The sequence below is a fragment of the Tasmannia lanceolata genome, unplaced genomic scaffold (genome assembly GCF_043159265.1).
Source record: "Tasmannia lanceolata isolate RefF3 unplaced genomic scaffold, GAP_Taslan_0.1 ptg000016l, whole genome shotgun sequence".
Taxonomy (NCBI): domain Eukaryota; kingdom Viridiplantae; phylum Streptophyta; class Magnoliopsida; order Canellales; family Winteraceae; genus Tasmannia; species Tasmannia lanceolata.
Genome location: NW_027518693.1, coordinates 13,046,000 through 13,065,794, shown reverse-complemented (window position 1 = coordinate 13,065,794; position 19,795 = coordinate 13,046,000). Strand labels below are relative to the sequence as shown.

The 19,795-nt window shown below is 37.5% G+C and overlaps 2 protein-coding genes across 4 annotated transcripts in view; one reads left to right on the top strand and one right to left on the bottom strand.

The window, feature by feature from the left end:
- Positions 1–11,175, bottom strand: part of LOC143848788 (DNAJ heat shock N-terminal domain-containing protein) — a 41,195-nt gene extending 30,020 nt beyond the window's left edge. For 2 of the 3 annotated variants that reach the window (XM_077357850.1, XM_077357852.1), the window contains exons 1-7: positions 10,864–11,175; positions 10,673–10,742; positions 4,613–4,655; positions 3,353–3,430; positions 3,186–3,267; positions 2,950–3,035; positions 2,693–2,750 (exon numbers count right to left, since the gene is read on the bottom strand). In XM_077357850.1, coding sequence (XP_077213965.1) covers positions 2,693–2,750; positions 2,950–3,035; positions 3,186–3,267; positions 3,353–3,430; positions 4,613–4,655; positions 10,673–10,742; positions 10,864–10,981 — 535 coding nt within the window. In that variant the 5' untranslated portion in view covers positions 10,982–11,175. The remainder of the gene's footprint in view (positions 1–2,692; positions 2,751–2,949; positions 3,036–3,185; positions 3,268–3,352; positions 3,431–4,612; positions 4,656–10,672; positions 10,743–10,863) is intronic. The other variant, XM_077357851.1, reaches the window with a different exon arrangement.
- A 4,804-nt stretch (positions 11,176–15,979) lies between these two features.
- Positions 15,980–16,833, top strand: LOC143847907 (uncharacterized). Its single transcript, XM_077356693.1, has 2 exons — positions 15,980–16,025; positions 16,211–16,833. The coding sequence occupies exons 1-2, from the start codon at positions 15,980–15,982 to the stop codon at positions 16,831–16,833; spliced, it is 669 nt and encodes a 222-aa protein (XP_077212808.1).
- The last annotated feature ends 2,962 nt before the right edge of the window (positions 16,834–19,795 follow it).

Below are 19,795 nucleotides of genomic sequence, written 5' to 3'. Positions count from 1 at the left end.
TAATTGTGATAAAATTTTGCTTAATTTATGAGATGTTGGCATTGCTTATTATTGCAAGCTTGACGTAATGCATATCTAATTGATGATCATCGACATGATGGTTTGCTACCCACACTACAGGACTAGCATATCATGTGACAATACATTAGTAGTTGCAGACCTGATCATTGGTCAATGTTCTTGATTGAGATCAAATAGTCATATGGCATGCACATAGATTGTGTGAGATTGGAACTAATACACTTCAAAGTGTGTCATGTGAGTTTAGGGAGGGCCGGATGGAGTGGGGATGTTGTTGTGTTGATTATATGGAGATCTGTACGGTGCACTAAATTTTGAGAAGGTACTCTCAGTGTTGAGAAGATGATTAAGGCTCAAAGTCCCACTTAATTGCGTTAGTATGAGAGATTGGGGCTAGATACTTTATATGAGAGCAATTCAGAGTTGGTTTGGTGACATTTGATTAACTACTTTCTGTGGAAAGCAATCCAACAATCTAAGGGACAATGACAATCTTGTAAATAAGTCGAATATTGTGTCTTTATTAATGACAGGCTCGTAATACTTAAAATTCAAAAAAAAAATTTACTCGTAATACTCAAGAGAAGGGGAATTTGATATTCTCCAAGTGTAGAGATTTTGGGGGCAATTAAATACTTATTACTAATTCTTATTTAAGTGAAATTAGATAGCTTTCTTTCTAGTAAAACTTCAACTAGAATCAGGAAACCTAGTTGGAATTTATAAAAACCAATCTAGGAATCACTTCTGTTAGAGACGTGGAAATCCGATACCCTAGGATTCACTCTCCTTCCTCTGCCCTCCCCCTGATCTCCTATCTTGTATTTCTCTTCGATCTTGGTCACCCATTTTTATCTTGCCTGAGATCTAACGGGTGTAATGCTACAAGAACTCGGGAAGTGCAAGTACACAACCACTTCGGTGTGCCAATCGTCTTCCACTCCATCTTTTTGTTGTCTCATCACGACCATCTACTTATGAGTGTGCGCATATCAATCATATTGTATAATTACAAGAAAGACTTTTCCAATTCACTCATCTGGCTATAAATAATGGGAGAAACAATACAATGTAGGTATTAGGGTGGGTTTGGCCACCATCTGTTAGCAAATTTGTATCACATGAAACTCTTCCAACACATAGGATCCTTATGTCAGGTTTATAGACATCCTTTCATTTAAGAATGCGTGAAAACACATGTCATGTGTCATATAGTGTTTGATGTTGTTAAAAAATTATGAGTAGTTGTTTACTTATGTGATGGTTTTTCCGAGATTATGTTTGTGTACTTCCTAAAGTAATATCTTACATGTCCAACATTTGCATATTTTTCTATATGGTTCCGTGATTTTATAGGATCTTTACCGAAATGTCCATCTAAAACTGACATGTTTCCATTTCCATCACGACCGAAACACATACCAAAACCTTAAACATTGACAATAAGTCTTTCACTCAAACAATTGGGGAGGCAGTCATCTCACACCAAAATTTCAGTCACATACAGCTTCGTCTTATTATCGTTTTTCCTCCCAAGTATGAGTCATCTGTGCCACCAATCACCATTCAACATCTTAATAGTGTAAGACTTTGTGAAGCACGTAGGTCAGCGGACTATCAGTGTTTCGCTTCTAGCTCACCAATAATGAACAAAGTGACACAGGGGATCAGCATTCCAAGCCAAAGAAATTGGCCTGATTCCTAATTCAAGCACATTAACTTTTATCTCCAAAGGAAGGTTGGTTTCGGGACTACATCAATACATCTTTATTCATTCATGACTTCATAAATCAATCATGAAAAAAAAAATCATTTAAATTATAAAATTTAATCACAACCATTCAAAAACTCAAATTTGAAAAAAAAAAAAAAAAAAAAGGCTCAAATTAATCATTTAAGTTACAAATCTCATTTTTTTTTTTTTGAAATGGCAATATATTGAAAAAATGGAACCGAGATGGTCCACAAAAATACAAAGAAAAGAAAATTACATAAAAAAAAAAGACTAAAAATACATTTCACGGAGGGAGATCATCAAACCATTCAAAAAAAATTACACATCTCATAATTATTAGAATAAGGAATTATAATCATTCAAGCTAGGTAAAAGTAAACAAAAGCCAAAACAACTAACCATCCATAATTCCATCAAGCCATTGAACCATCCTTGTAGTCGCAAAATGTTAATCAGAAATAACATCCACTCAATGATCGAAGTTGCAGTGATATAATCACTATCAATAATACCCAAATGTGAGGTGTCATAGGCAGTAAATTTTGGGACAGGACATACTCAGGTGAATGGTTAGGCACACTTGGGTACACAAATTAGAAGTTGTGCCCACCTAATCGCCAGTTGATGCGGAAGGGGCGCCAAACGCCTGACATATGTTTAGGATGTGTGTGGGCTTAAAATGACTTTGACAACATTATGTTAATGTGAGGTTTAATCCTACTATAGCCCAAATTCATAATAAGCAACTCAAAATAAAAATCTATCTAAATTGAGAACATTACATTAAAGTGAGGTTTAATCCTACTATATCCCATATTCATCATAAGAAACTCAAAATAAAAATCTATCTAAATTGAGAACCAAACCAAATTTCAGGAGTTAAAGTTGCAAACAAAATTATTCCAAAATTAATAATCTTATATAAAATGAACATACCAATTCTTTTCCAACTACTAGAAAACTGCGCACAGCGGGTGCTACCAGATGAATAGACCTGAGTTGCCACCAACAGATTCATCAAGTCCAAGTAGTTTAAAATACATAATAAACTAGTTCAAGAGCCACAACGAAATAACATAAATTTATTGAATCAACAATCTTAAAGGCTACGTTAATGTTATAATTTTACTTGAATTAACAAATGCCCATATTACAGCGTAAATATAGCGTTATAGGATAATTAACAAACACACCTGAATTAACCATGTCTTATTATTCCCAATGGTAGACACAAAGTCCTCGACTGTGAGTATGTTAAAAGCATGGTCTGTTGGATCTACTAAAAAAGAAAAGCTTTAAATATTATGCATTACCCATTAAGCTTACATTGCCAAAATAAGGAAACTGAAAACTCAACCATTTTCAAGGCAACTAATAATCTTTATCAATCAAAATATAAAAAAATATAGGATGAAGCATCTTGACCAACCAGAGAACGCATCCAGTAACGGGATTTTAACATTTGAAAAGCTTTCGGTGTCATATAGTCCTTTCGCCTTGTTAAGAACATGCTGTGCAAAGAAAATAACACCAGTCAGATATCTATTAATGTTACATACGGTTATGTAGAAAGCAATATAAGAAAATAAAACTCACCAAGTGCTCATCAATACCAAATCTATCATAGTCTCGCTTCCATATTAGGTTGCTCAAAAGCTCAAATGCATAACGAATCTGAAAATATCCCAGCATATGCATAACAGTAGAATCATTAAAAAGAAAAAGGCCCACAAGCCCTAAGTTAAGCGTAGAAAATCACAGCCACCAATATAAATCCTTTTTAAATTGAAAACTTTCCTCTTTCACACATCTGCATAACTTTTCAAAAGAAACATAGAACATCTTGTCACACTTCATAAGGACCTAAGACTATAAAAGGACCTTTTTCATATTTCTATACTAGCCAAACTTATAGAAGATAAATAAATTGTAACTTTTTTGCACAAACCAATTTATATTTCAATTTCAAGTCCTCATTTTGTCCCGTCAACAACGATCTCCAGGATAATAGAAAAAAAATTGCTTTACTCCAATTTCATCACTTCATCAAGTGTGTGTGTGTGTGTGTGTGTGTGTGTGTGAGAGAGAGAGAGAGAGAGAGAGAGAGAGAGAGTATTGGCAGTTGGGTTTCCCCCCTTTCTCTGGGTTTTCTTTTGATTCTATTGCATTAAAAACTAATAACCCAAGATTAAAATTTAGGTGGGTAGGGTTTTTCCACTTTAAACCCGACCCGACCTGAGAATAACTCGGGTTTCTGAATCCCAAACCCAACCCAGCCCGAGACCCATTCCCTTTAAACCCAACCCTTGGGTTTTTTGGGTCGGGTAAAACCAGACCCAAGTTGCAACCCTATTACTCTTTTTCTTTTTCTTTTTGAGAAAGAGACACAATAACCCTAGGGCTCTGATACCATGTTGAATGTTAGATCGAAAGAAGAGAGAAAGAACTGAGAGAATAGAGGAAGGTGAGAGTTATTCAGGCCCTTTCACCAATATGATATATATGTAGGCGTACAGTTTGCTAGGATTATACACAGTGAAATGACCAGTATATCCTCACCCTGCTATACAAACTACATTACTCATCTAACAAGATTTAATATGAAGACAATTGCATTTGTTTTTAAAAGTAAGTATATATTTACATGCTACAAACATGGAAATTTCATGATCACCAATCATTCCATTTCATTAGAAACAAGCTCAATGAGATTTACAAAGAAGACAACTGCATCCATTTCTAAAGAAGTATGTATCTCACCATCTTTGTGAATCTATGATTTGTGAACAACAACATGACAACTAATAATCTGATATATGGCACCTAATCCAAGTGTTTGAAAAGAGACATACTGACCTTAACAAAATCAAATGTCTTGGGCACCTCAATGCCAGAGCTCCTGAAATTTTTCACACATGTTAATTTAATAACAAGAATGAGTATTCTGTATTTAAACTAATAGAAGCTTTATTATTAGAGAAAATGTTATAACACTCAAAACTCTATAGAAAATATCATAAAACAAAGAAATATCGCTATGGTAACTCATGGTGCTTGAACCATTGATAATAAACACTTGATCAAACTTCATACAAAAAGAAAGAAAATAAATTTTGCTTGATGTGAAGAATTTTAACTCAACCAAGAAATGAAACATGTAGACCATATTAAACATAAATTTTGCTTGGCATTGCTTAAGGGTTTGAAATTGTATCTCCAAATGTAAAGCGAGCTCTTTACCCTTCTCTAATACGACATTTGTGCAATGCTTTGAAGTTATATCTCCAAATGCCAAGTGGTCTCTCTACTCTCTCTAACAAGACATTGGTTCTAGACCTGGCAAACGGGCGGGCCGGGCTGGTTTTGACCCGGCCCATACGGGTCCAGGTCAAACGGGCCGGGTCAAAATGACCCGGAAAATTTTACGTGTCACTAAGGTTAGACCCAGACCCGGACCGTACGGGCCGGGTCGACCCGCGGGTCACCCGGATATTTGACATATTTTTTAAGATTTTTTTTATTTGTAGAGGGATTTGCTAGCCACCTTTGCCAACCATTTATGTTGACTGTTTGAGAGATTTGTCTTATTGCCGTGTGGTTCAAAGTGCAAAGATTTGGCAGAAGTACGATTTGTGAAAAGGCGGCTAGCAATAAATAATAATCATGGGGTACTAAGTTTTAAATGAGAAATTACCAAAAATGGAACCAAAGTTGAAAAATTACAGGAAAAAAACTGAAAAGATGTTCTAAAATATGACAATTAGGGAAAACATTACATAGAAAAACGAAAAGTTATGACAATGACGGAAAAAAATACATAGAAAAAGTAAAAGTTATGACAATTACCGAAAAAAAAGTTCCAAAATAAAACCTTTTGCACTTCTACGGGCGCCCGCGGGTCCACCCGGCCCGGCCCAGTTTTGAAGGGCCCTCACTTTTTGCCAGGTCTAATTGGTTCTAGTGGACTTTCCAATGTTGGGGATCACAATGACAAACATTGTTCTTGGTAATTTATTGACTCAGATATTTATTGGGATAATGTCAAATTTTATCATGATAACATCTAGAAATTATCGTGAAAAATTAAATATATAAAAATTTCAAATAGTAAATGAAATTTACTAAAAGATTGTATAATGAAGAATGTCACGCTATTATTGTGATATTAAATATTCATTTCCAGCAATAAAATCAATTTATCAAGGAATTATTGGATAATATTGTTTCAAATAATAATGACGATCAAGGTTCAAAATATCAATATCAATATGTGCACAGATAGGAGGGCGAAACAATATGTATTGACCATATCTACGATAATATTGATTGTATCGACCATGAATTTAAATTTCGGTTTTGGTTTCGGACATAGCCAAAACTGAAATTTCAGCCGAAATTCGGTAAAAAATCAAAGCAAATTTCATTATTGTACCGAAATTTTGTAAACAAACTTAAAAATCAGATTTTTCCGAAAATTCGTCCTACAATTCTGAAATTTCATCCGGAATTTGGAACTTTGGACGAAATTTCGGTATTTCGGCTGAAATTTAAAACCATGGTATCGACAATATGCATGTGAATCAGGTTATACATATAGATATAGATACCAATGGTCCCAAAAATAGAGTGATATGCAATGTTTCAATCATGTTTTTTGTTGAAATACAAGGTATACATATGAAACAAAGAGGTATTTATGTAATTTTCAACTTTTTCACTTATGAATGGCAGTCTTGTAATTATGCAAGTCATTTAATATAAGAAGGGAAGGGCGAGAAGTCAGCATTGCTTCTATCTCCCCTTTCTCTCTTCCATTTCTCTTTCTTCTTTCAAGAGATTTGATCCAATTTTACACTGGGTATCAGAGCACGATCGCAAGCTTTCTCATTTCGTGCAAGGTGTTGAACACATCTAACAATGATATGGTGTTCTCTTTGGAGTTCCTCGTGGTTTGGCTTCATAATGTAAGGTGCTGATCCATTGATAAATACATGAAGAAGTGTGGTTGCAGACCGTATTAGAATAGTAATACATCTTTGTGGGTTAATCAATTAGGTATTTGTTTCTAAGATTTGGAATTTTTGTTTGAAGCATATTTATAACTTATAAGGTTTTCATTTACCCCACAACAGTAATTCTTTTTAATGAAATTTTAACTATGGAATTATCTTTCCACCCATTGAAAAAAAAAAACTAAAGTTTTGGCCCCAGATTCCAATATTAAAGGAGGGTCTATTTTTTGAAATGGGTGCTTTTTCCAGGTGTTCGGCATGCCTAAAAATCAATCAAGACTGCCAATTCTTGTTGGACAGTAATGATCCCAAGTTTGGGGTATCCATTTGTGTAAATCTATACAAGAGAAAGTGTAGATGCATGTGATCTGAAAATTACAAGGATTATTTAGTGTGTAAATAGTGCAGTTGTGCATTTTCTAAGTTTTTGGTGTGTGCCGGGTCTTGAAATATAGCGTAAATAGTCCAGTTGTGCATTTTCTAAGTTTTTTGGTGTGTGCCGGGTCTTGAAATATAGCTACTATTTCAAAATATTGTTTTTTATTGTTGCATCACAAACAGGACATCAATGTTACCATACTCCCACCTAGCATCGACTTGTGTCTATGGATGTCACTTTTCATGAGTTTGATCATTTCTTTGCTTCGAGAGGGTCCACCCTTTAAAGTAAGAGTTGTGCTAGCAAAGAGATGGACTTTATGGACTCGACCTTTCTTCATATTCCTTTGGTGTTATCTTCACTTGGCAGAAGAGACACAAAGGATAACACTAATCTGCAAAATAGTGAGCCTGAGCAGTTGCACGTCTACAAGTGGAGAAAGTCAAAATGGGACTAGTTACCTCTTGAGAGTCTACCATTGGATAAAGGTATGCTTGATTCGTTTCCTAGTCCTCATTTTGTTCTTGATACTCATAGATAAAGGTAAGAACATTTGTACATGTTGAAGGAGAGGAGAGGAGAGGATGAGAGAAGAGATTGAGAGAGAAGAGTGAGTTAGGGATCTCTCCCCTTCACTAATGTATTTATACATGTTGAAGAAGAGGAGAGGATGAGAGAAGAGATTGAGAGAGAAGAGTGAGTTAGGGATCTCTCCCCCTCACTAATGTATTTATATAAAAGAGAAGGGTACAAAGACAAAAGTGCCCTTCACACATATACACCTGTTAACACTCCCCCTCAAGCTCAAAATTGGTAGATCTTTATAAAGGATAGAAACTAGTGGGATGCAAGTGGGTATACACTATAAAGTATAAGCATGACAGATCAATTGATAGGATTACGGCTCGTCTTGTGGCCAAAGGATACATATGGACTCATGGCATTGATTGCCAGAGACATTTTTCTCAGTTGCCAAAATAAATTCCATCATACTGATATTCTCTACTGTTGCAAACCTGGATTGGTCTCTTCATCAATTAGACGTAACAAATGCCCTCATTCATGGAGACCTAGAAGAGGAGGTCTAGGCTTTCACTTTTCAAGCGCACAAGAAAAGGTGTGCAAGTTTTTTTTTAAAAGCACGTTATGGCCTCGAACAGTCCTCAGGGCATGATTTGAGAGGTTTAATAATGCTGTAAAAAAGCTGGTTATTCACAATACCAGGCTGTTCACATCTTGGCCGTTTTTTTAACAGTAATCACATCGTGTTCATTAAACAAACAGTTCAATGCATAATTGCTCTGATTGATCGTGCATGTTGATGATACAAATTAAAGAAAGCATGTTATGGCCTCCAACAGTCCTCACGGGCGTAACGTGAGAGGTTTAATATGCAGTGATAATTTGGTAAAGGAGTTGGTTATTCACAATACCAAGCTGATCACACCTTGTTCATTTTTTATTTTTTTTTAAAAGTAATCGGTGTATTAAACAAAAAGTTCGATGCATAATTGCTTTGATCGTATATGTTGATGATATTGTGGTTACTAGTGATGATTGTGAAGAAATTCACAGGTTGAAAATTCATTTCAGGTCAGAGTTTGAAATTGAAGATCTAGGTAAGTTGCAGTAGTTTCTTGGATTGAAGTAGCCCATTGCAAGAAGGGTATATCCATTTCCCAAATAATATATATTCTAGATCTTTTGCAGAAAACAGACAGCCTTGAAGCAAACCCGGCAATGACACCCATCATGCAGAATTTCAGGCTAAGTGATGAGGACAGTGAGAGGCTAGTTGATACTACTCGTTTCTAACAATAGGTGGGTAGATTGATTTACCTATCCATTGCCAGGTATGATATTGCATATGTCGTGAGTGTTGTCTGACAATTCATGCACGTAACAAGGACCACACACTGGGATGCAATATATCGCATCTTGATGTATCTAAAGTCTTCCCCTGGAAAGGGGATTCTATTCCAAAAACATGGTCACTTGAGAGTTAAGGCATATATAGATGCTGACTGGACTAGATCTGTTATGGATATGCCATTGACATCTGATTATTGTCCATTTGTGGGAGGAAATCTTGTAACTAGGCACGCTAAATAGTCAATGGTTGTCAGATCCAGGGAAGTGGAATACAGATCTATGGCACATGGAGTATGTGAGCTAATATGGCTTAAGATCCTAGTATCAGAGTTAGGAGTTTCTACATTTGACCCAATGAACTTGTATTGTGATCAAATCTGCCATCGCTATCACACATAATCCAATTCAGCAAACATATTGATACTGATCGTAACTTCATACAAGAAAATCTCAAGCAGGGGCTGATTTGTACTCATTATATTCCTATTCAAGCACAGCTAGCTGACATACTTATAAGCAGCGTACCAAAATATGGATGTGGATCAAAACATGATCAAAGAAAATCCTAGTCGTCTCAGCACGACGCGGTCGAGTACTCGGTTTACGTGTCTGAGTACTCGGTTGACGCTGTCATAACTCTGGAGAGTCAAAGGAGATTTATTGACTCTATAGGGCAATATGTGGAATGCGGTGGCATGACACGAAACGCGGCCAAGGGAAAAGGTAGTCAACTCGGGGGAGTCCACGATGATGCGGGGAAGGTTTTTAACTATGCTTATAAGAGTTGTTACTGTAGACCATTTGTGTCAGACAGTTGGCAATTTGGGCATGAGTGAAAGGAGTGTTGAGATACAAGGTATATATATGAAATTTAGGGGTATTTATGTAATTTTTCCCTTTCTTTTACTTAAGCAAAACTAATCCTTTGAGTGGAATCATTAATCTCAAGAAAAAGAGCCGGGATTGTTCCTGAGAGTACATTTCGGATGATTTAGAAGCCTAAAGCTATTCAGAGATAAAAGTTAGAATGGTGAGAGCTCATAAAGAAATTTGGATCTTCACATAACCCATTCACTTCAAAGCAAATTTGGTGAGACCGGACCCATTAAAGACCTTAAATTCATACCACAATGGGATCCAAATTTCTATAGTACTAATCGAATGTCCATTTTGCATATGATTATGCAAGCAGACATGAATGAAAATAATCATTGAGGAATAAATTTCAACTATTCAAAAAAATATTAAAGCAGTTGAATGCATTTATTTCCCAACAATAACAATGTATATCAATCTCGAAAAGTAAGAATCATACACATTTTCAAATTCGATTTCATTAACAAAAGACTAAGCTAGCAGCAAAAAATAACATGTTCTTCAACAACAGGGCACTCAATAATAATCCAATTTACGCAATTAAGAGGAGGAAAAGAATATAGTCCAAATATATAAATACATTTTATATAGACCAATGATATTGACACTACAGTATTTTGATAATTGCACAAATTCATCTTGTCTTCTACTGTTTAGTTCAATTATCAAAACATGGTGATGCCAACATAAATAGCCTATACCATAACAAATCTAAGTATAAATTCTTCTTAAATTAAAAAAAAAACTCAGCAGAATAAAGGAAACAGAGAAGATCACCATCTGTACGTAAATTTCTGATAGGCTTCGGTGACTTCTTCAACGGATCCAAACTGTTTAATGCCGAGAACTAATCACAAGAGAAAACCAGAAGGAATAAAGTATCAGTACTAGCAGAGCGAGTTGAAAGAAGAAGGAAAAAAAAAACCTAAAAAGCAGAGAGAGTATGATGAAGAATCGATTGGACCGACCATCATAGTGAGAAGGAGGAAAAGCAGAAGGGATCACGAAGAGTTGGAAGAATATGGCGAGTGAGAGTAAAAGAAGAGGAAGAGAGTATCGTTTCAGAAAGGGAACGATATCAGCCATTTCCAAACCCTAGCAGAGGCAGATGTAGAAGAGGATTTGAATAAGATTCGAAAAATTCTCCGTTTATGAGGAAAGATATTGACTCTTATTTTGATCCCTCCACCCCACGCCGGAAGTTTCTTAATTTATCAATTGCGTTGGAACAGAGTTGGGAATATTTTCTGAAACGGAACAAGGAAAGAGAGGTTGGGGATTCTGCCGTATCGCGACGAAACTCGTCTCTCATGCGGACCCACAACCATTGTCTGTGGGGGCTATAATGACCACGTCATCCAAGAATTGTGGAATTAAGTTTGATTAAGTTTTAATTTTTTTTCTTATTATTAAGTTAGATTAAGTTTTAATTTTTTTTTCTACACGAAAAAAAAACTTATTTCTATAATTAGAGATTCGTGACTAATTTGGAACAAAGGCTTAGTTGAGTTGCGCAACTAACTTTCCGTCTGTGTTTTTCACAGCTTGTCCTAAGCCAAGATACTTTGCCACTCGCCTATGAGATGAATCTTATAGAAAAATCGTCGGGCGTAACCCTGTTAGCAAAGCGCTACATCGGCGCCTGGATGTAGTGTTAATGAGCAAGGGCCCTTGCACCTTCATGGGCGGGTGCAAGGGTGAGGAGGTTAGTCTACGATCATCACCCTCAGTGACGCACCACATCGGCGCCCGGGTGTGGTGAAAAATAAGCAAGGGTTCTCGTACTTTACTGGATGGGTGCAATGGGCGAGGAAGCTAGTCCAAGAGAATATGATTCGTTTAGCCAGTTGGAACATAGGTTCACTAATAAGTAAGCTAAGGGAATTAGTTGATGCGCTGAATAGAATGAGAGTTAATATAGCTTCCCTTCAGGAGACTAAATGTGTAGGAGAAAAAATCTAGGTAAATAGAAAATACGGGATTCAAGTTATGGTATATAGGGAATGAGAGGAATAAAAATGATGTAAGGATTATAATAGATAAGAGCCTAAGAAATGAGGTTGTAGATGTTAAAAGGAAGGGTGATAGAATTATTTTAATTAAATTAATATTAGGTGAAGAGACGATTAATGTTATTAGTGCGTATGCCCCTCAAATAGGATTAAATGACTGTGGCAATTTTGGGAGGATATGTTAGTTCAAGGAATACCACATGGAGATAAGTTATTTATAGGAAGAGACTTAAACGGGCATGTGGGATGAACTGGTGGAGGTTTTGAGAGGGTTAATGGAGGACTGCGTTTTGGCAATAGAAATGATGCAGGAGAAGATATTTTGGAGTTTACAGTGGCATATGATTTGATGTTAACAAATACTTTTTTTAAGAAAAGAGAGTCACGCTTGATATCCTTTAGCAATGGCACCAACTGTAGCCAGATAGATTTTATCCTCACTAAGAGAGTGGAAATAGCTGCGTGTCACCTTCTTCATGAAAAATTTATAAAGGATTCTTCAGCCGACCCCAACTAGTTTGGGACAAAGGCTTGGTTGAGTTGAGTTGAGTTGAGTTGAGTAGAGGTTCGTGATTCAGTGTGGCCAAGAACTCAGCCTTTTATATTTATGTGAAGAGAATGCTAGATTGAAGGGAGCCCTTGCAAAAATAAGATGAGAGGGCTCCCCCATTGGCTGCACGTCATTCAAAAAAGTAAAAGGCAACGAATGTTAAATGCACTTAGGTGATGTGCAGCCAATGTGAGAGCCCTTTCATCTAATTTTTGCGCGGGCTCCTTTCAGTCTAGCATTTCTCCTATGTGTAAAAGACTCAGATTAATCTCACTAAAAAATGCTTTTTAATCTATGCCCTTTACAAAAATGCGGAAGTCTGATTTTTGTAAAGGAAAATTGTGGGAATTGATTTTAGGAGGATTTGGGTTTGGAAATTCGTTTTTCCCCAAGAAATTGGAGATCTATCTATGATTAATAAACCCAAATCACCCATGGATCAAGGGATTAGTCATGAGGATGTTATATATGTGTTTAAAGAGATAGAAAGTCCATTTACTCTATTATCTGTGGATGTCAAACAATGTTGGCTCGTGAATAATTATTGAGATTGGGGGAACTCCTGAATTTTTATGGTTAATTAGTACGTTTTCAGCTCATTGCTCTGAATATATGCTAAGCATGTTTGTTGTTAATCCGGCCTTGCGCCCTATGGTTGGTTTGTGATATGGGCGTGTGGCACACTTACAAGGACCTCAGTTTGGGGCGTAACAGTATCCATTAAAATGAATTAGCTAAGAAATTTTTTCCCAACATCCCCAATGAGAAGAGAAGAGGAAGAGACCAAGTGTCTCAGTTTCTAATCCTTGGAACTGCTTACTCGATTGGTTGCTAAAGGAATAAATAGGACAGGGGCCGCTTCTCATTGGTGGTGCTAAGGCTACATCTTAGTTGTGCATCACCCTAATATAACTCAATGTTTAGAGTACAATTAGATTTAAACCTATATTTTGCCCACATATGGAACAGAATAGGACATGAAGCTGAGGTTTTGCATCTTATATGTGGACTAAAGAAGAGCTTTTATATAAGATTTTCTTCTTTTTTTATTTCATGCATGTTCATTTGGCTATTACTCGAGGTTTACAACCAAAGGTGTCCATGCTCGTACTTCCTAAAAACTTCAAGAGAGACTTAAGAGTGTAAAACAATGGTTTATGCACTCGTGTGCTGCTTTAGAAAAGTTAATTAAAAACTAAGAAAATTGAGAACAATAATGACTTATTGTTTAGCGCTTTCCATATGATCAACTTAAAGTCATGATATTTAAAACTAGGACCTTCACCTTATTTATGTATTTATAAATATCTAGATTTAATATCTTTCTATATAATAATAATAAAGCCAACATTTAAATACTAAACCTACTCACAAATCAAAATCTTCAAATATTCTTAAATCCCTTATTGCAGTAAAAAATATTCTTTTAGCAAAGACACACCAAACCTAATGAAAAGTCTCTCTCTCTCTCTCTCTCTCTCTCTCTCTCACACACACACACACTCACACACAGTTATAGAAATAGGGAAATGATATCAGCACTTCAATGTTTTGACATCCACGCTCTCCTTGCTTGTCTTTTAGTATTTAATGAGCTTTTACAACTCACACACCCTAACGTTTTCCGTTAAAAGGGGTCGATTTAGGGTGTGTTCTTTAACCATTATCACGATTCTCGTTCTGGAAGCTAGAATCAATTCCTATTCTTTGGTATGTTTCTAGAATTAGAATTACGTTCTTTAACCAAAAAAAGAAAAGAAAAAGGAATCACATTTGCATTTTTTCTTAATATAATCATCTTCTCCTTTCTCCTGTCAATGTAAAAAAAAAAATTTGGTTATGATGTGCTAATTTGTGGGATATACATGACAAAATACCTATCTAATACACGTGAGGACTACAAGGGTTGAAATAGAGATGCGTAAAATGTTAGGAAGTAATCCTAACGGTGGATATGGCTGTTGCAAGATCGACGGTCAAGATCATTTGGTGTGAAAAGGTATAAACGTTTAAAAAAAGAGACGTTTGGGGAGAGGGATCGGCGCGATGAGGAGTCACATCTCTTCCCACAAACGCTTATAAAAAGGAACTCTTGGGTCCTATTTGCTCACAACAAATTTGTTTCCAAACTTTGAGAATCCACGCTTGAAGAGAAAGGAAACCGGTCCCCATCACCGACTATTGTGTAGCAAAGAGAAACCTTAAGAGAAAGAAAAACAAGATTCATGGCTTCCGGTATGTCTTTTTCTCATTTCAATTTATTCCATAATTTTATCTGTGATTTTCTCAATGTTGAATCACTAAGATCCGTTGCCGGTGTTCATATTGTATCGAACACTATCATGTGGTATCAGAGCCACGGTTCTAACAAGAAAACGGCGAGAAAATCAGATTGAAATAGAGTTTATGAAAATTTTATTTTTTTTGGGATTTTTTTGACATCGCCGGAAAATGGCGTGCCGCCGGAAAACGGTTGCTCCGACCGGTGATTTTCCGACATGGATGTGAAGTTCGTTGAGAGATGAGTCCAATGCAACAAACGGTGCCTAAATCCGATATCAAACGAACCCAGAAAATGAAATCGAAATTTGTTGTTTTTTTTGAATTTTTCTGGAATTTATTACTGCTGTTGGAGAAGACGATGAACAGTGATGGGCCGATGGCCTGCGCAGGCCCGTTAAGGATCCATCAAGGATCCGCGATTTTAAGAAAGGCTCAGTTGACCTATAAGGCCCACAAAACCCGTCTGGGCCCAGCAGACCCGTCCAATCACTATTTTAGGCCTAGTTTGGCCATTTTTGGAGTTTTTTGGCCCGTATAATATTGGTTCTAGGGGTTTGGAACCCTCCTGAACCCATTTTTGGAGTCAGTTTTTACATTTGAGCACTGTATTATATGGTTACAGTGTAAATTCAACATAATTTGGTTTTATTTGTTTGATTTTGAGTAAAAAAATTTTGGGTTTTGGGCCAGGTAAATCCGGATTTAGGGGATTTCCACCCCTCTGAACCCAAATTTGATGTCTGTTTTGGCATTGAATTATGTTTTTTTCATAGAACTTGAAAACGGGTTTTATGTACACATGTTTGTACACTTTGTTTATTTTAGTTGAAGTTGCACTATATCTTGTTATAGAATTGCTTAAGGGTTAGTGGTTAAATTAACCGTGTCGCATACAATGACACATTTATGGACTATGAACCACTTTCAATTGCGACTATTTGTCCAAGAGCAACACTTAGCCTAATGGATGACTGTTGTTTTGCACAAATAGGCGGTGTGAGAGGGCTAGGCCTGGATAACTTGGTTTGGGGTTGTGCTTCTGCCCAACGGTGATGTGTACCTTAAGTATAGAGTTATTTAACCCTAGTTAGTCTCATGGATGAGAGCCAAATGTGTGTCGCGGCACGGCCCAACGAACGACCCATGATGATATGCTGGTGTCTCCCTAGAATCACATTTATGTGTTTCTGTGATTTTAGGCAATCCAACTGACTTTCCTAAAGATAAATTGACTTAAAAATGGAACCAATTGTGTATCGTGGCATGGCCCAACGGACATCCCACGGTAACACACCGGGTGTTCCATCAAGAACACACTTATGTATTTTGTGTTTCTGTTTACTTTAGTAATTTATTTTAAAGTTGGATTACATTAAATAGTGGATTTTACTGAATAAACTCTTTTTGTAGATTTAAATGGTGTCTTAGATAGTGAGCAAAATTGTAATTGTCTGTCTTTTTCGTCTACAGCATTGAACCCTAGTTCTATCTCTAGTTATTTGTCCGGGATCGAGGTTTTGAGTGGGACTAATTTCAGAAAATGGAAGGATCATATTCACATAGTCTTAGGGTGTTTGGACCTAGATTATGCACTTAGGAATGACAAACCTGAAGTGCCTTATAATGAAAGTACTGCTGCAGATTTGGCTACCTATGAAAAATGGGAACGGTCAAACCGCATGAGCCTTATGATTATGAAAAGCACGATCTCTACCTCTATCCGAGGAGGCATTCCCGACTCAGAGGAAAATGAGGAATTTACTGCTAAAGAGTACCTACAGGCAGTAGAGGATCAGTTTAAGGGATCGTCTAAGGCTCTTGCCAATACACTGATGATGAAGATGATCACTATGAAGTACAATGGTAGTAGTGGTGTGAGAGAGCACATTATGCGAATGAATGACATAGCCTCCCAGCTAAAGAAAATGAACATGGAGATCTCTGAGGGTTTCCTTGTTCATTTCATCATGACATCTCTTCCTGCGCAGTTTACTCCATTTAAAATTAATTACAATACGCAGAAAGAGAAGTGGGAAATGAGTGAACTCATAGCCATGTGTGTTCAAGAAGAAGAGAGGTTGAAGACCGAGTAACCTGAAAGTGCTCATTACACCACAGAGGGAACATCGAAGGGTCACTTCAAGAAGAAAACCAAAGGAAAGGGCTTTGGGAAAGGCAAGAAGAACGTAGCAAATGGTTCGGCTCAGCAGGGCTTGACCGGTGGGATGAAAAGTCGCATTATGTGCCATTTCTGTAAGAAACTTGGTCACATAAAGAAAGAGTGCTCAAAGTATGAAGAGTGGCTGCATAAGAAAGGTAATAATTCAGTTTTTGTTTGTCATGAATCTTTCCTTGTAGATGCTCCTAGAAATACCTGGTGGATAGATACAGGTTCCACTATTCACATCTCGAATTCCTTGCAGGGATTTCAAGAGAGACGGAGACTCAGGAAAGGGGAGCGAACCATTAAGATGGGAAATGGAGTAGAAGCAGACGTCAAGGCTATTGGCACTTTTCGTCTTGTATTAGATAGTGGCTTCATTATGTATTTGGAAGACACATTTTTCGTACCTGCCATGAGCAAAAACCTTATATCTATATCCAGACTTGATTCCTCTGGATTTGAATTTAAGTTTGGGAATAAAGGTTTTACATTACTCCATGATTCCAATGTTGTTGGTTCTGGTACTCTTGCGGGCAATCTATATATGATTAATTTAGATAGTCCGTTTGCAAATTCTCTGTTATCCATGCATGTGAATGAGGAAATCAGTTACCGTGGCAATAAACGGGGTCGAGTTGATGAAAACTCTTCCAGTTTGTGGCATAAGCGTTTAGGTCACATTTCCATTAGTCGTTTGGAAAGACTGGTTAAAGATGGAGTTCTTCCTCCTCTTGACTTTTCTGATTTCGGGATTTGTAGGCAGTGTCTTAAGGGTAAACAAACCAAAACTATAAGAAGGGCGCCACTAGGAGTACCGGCCTGTTAGAAGTTATTCACACTGATATATGTGGGCCATTTCCTACTCCTGCCTTAAGTGGCGAGAGATATTTCATTACCTTTATAGATGACTTTTCACGTCTTAGCTACGTCTATCTCATCAAAGAAAAGTCGGAAGCACTGGAGACCTTTAAGATCTATAAGGTTGAGATTGAGTTACAACTTGACCGGAAGATTAAGGTTGTGAGGTCCGATAGAGGTGGGGAGTACTATGGCAGATATTCCGATACGGGCCGCAGTCCAGGTGCGTTCACACTTTACCTACAGGAGAACGGTATTGTCGCTCAGTACATGATGCCAGGTACACCTGAGCAAAATGGTGTTGCTGAGAGACGAAACCGTACTCTTATGGATATGGTGAGGAGCATGATTTGCAATTCATCATTGCCTGAGTCCTTGTGGGGAGAAGCATTGAAAACAGCCGTTCATATCCTAAACCGTGTACCGAGTAAAGCTGTGGCTAAGACCCTTATGAGTTATGGGCCGGTAAAAAGCCTAAGCTAGGATATTTGCATGTTTGAGGCTGTATGGCTGAAGCCAAAATATATAACCCACAGTTGAGAAAGTTAAACGGTAGGACCATCTCTTGTTACTTCATAGGTTACCCTGAACGGTCTAAGGGTTATAGGTTCTATAGTTCTACTCATAGCACCCGGATTGTAGAGACTAGATACGCTGTATTATTAGAGGATGGTGATCTCAGTGGGAGTTCTGTGCCTAGGTCACTTACTTTTGAAGAGAACCGGGTATTTGTTCCAATACCGGTAATCCAAGAAAGAGTAGTGTCGATTCCTCCACCTGAGGATATTGATGCACCAGATGGCACATTGGAGGTTTCGCCCCACATTCCTGATGCTCCAACGACGATTGTCGTTGAGCAACTTGTGCGTAGATCACAGAGAGAGAGGAGGTCAGCCATCTCAGATGACTATATTGTCTATCTAAACGAGTGTGACTACGACGGTGAAATGGATAATGATCCACTTTCATTTGGTCAGGCCATAAATAGTGACCGATCAGCTCAGTGGCTTGAAGCCATGAAGGATGAGTTGCTCTCGATGGAAAAGAACCGTGTCTGGGAACTCACCGAGTTACTGTGGGACCCGATCCCGCGAGAGGGGTGGGACGCGAGCCGCCGCGCGCTCTCTCTTGGTCTCCCGTACCCACGCGATTGGCGTGTGTATTTAATTATTGATTTGAATTCGTCTTTCATGTGAACTTGGGATCACTAAGGCAATCCGAATTCCACACGAAAGAGACTGACAGAGTCGCCACCTAGATGTGGGATCTAGGACCCGAAATTAACCAGAAATCTAGACTCGCTACCTGGTTACGAGAATGGAAGGTATGGGGAGTTATCCGCCACATGCACCATTCCTGCCCGATAATCGGTCTTCGATTCCAAAAGCTAACTCTTTTAAATTTATTTTAAATGGCTCATTCAACTCTATGTTAATGTGCGAACTAAGTGACATGCATCCTATGATCTAATTTCAATGAGAATCCTAAATGTGTATCTTGATTTATTAATTTGTCTGGATTCAATCTAAGTGAAAGTTCTCCTAGAATTCTAATTTCATGGAAAGTCCTAAGTGATTTGATTAAGTATTTACAAGAAAATTAATATACAAAACACCACAATTTGTTGTGGTGCCGACTCGCGGGTGGTATGCCATCAGACATCCAAGCTGCCTACGTACCCAAGCCTCACTGGGATCAGAGTCGACGTAGTTCGGTGCACCTAAGCTAAGCTACTTATGCCTAACTCAACTAGGACACCAACCTAGACGGGATTGACTGTTTCAACAGTTTTAGGAGAAGTTATTTAATTCAAGTTGAGGATTTTATTATCTTAGGATTTCATCTAAGATGCTATATGATTCTCATCTAAATGCAAATGGTCCCTTAGACTAATGCAGGTTTGCCTACATCCTAGTTTACTAGGCTTGTCCTAGGGAAAGATTGGGTGACTAGTGTAACTAGACCTATGGCACGGTTGCTATACATAGCAAACGTCCGTGATGAGGCTGGACTCCTAACTCTAGGACTCCCTA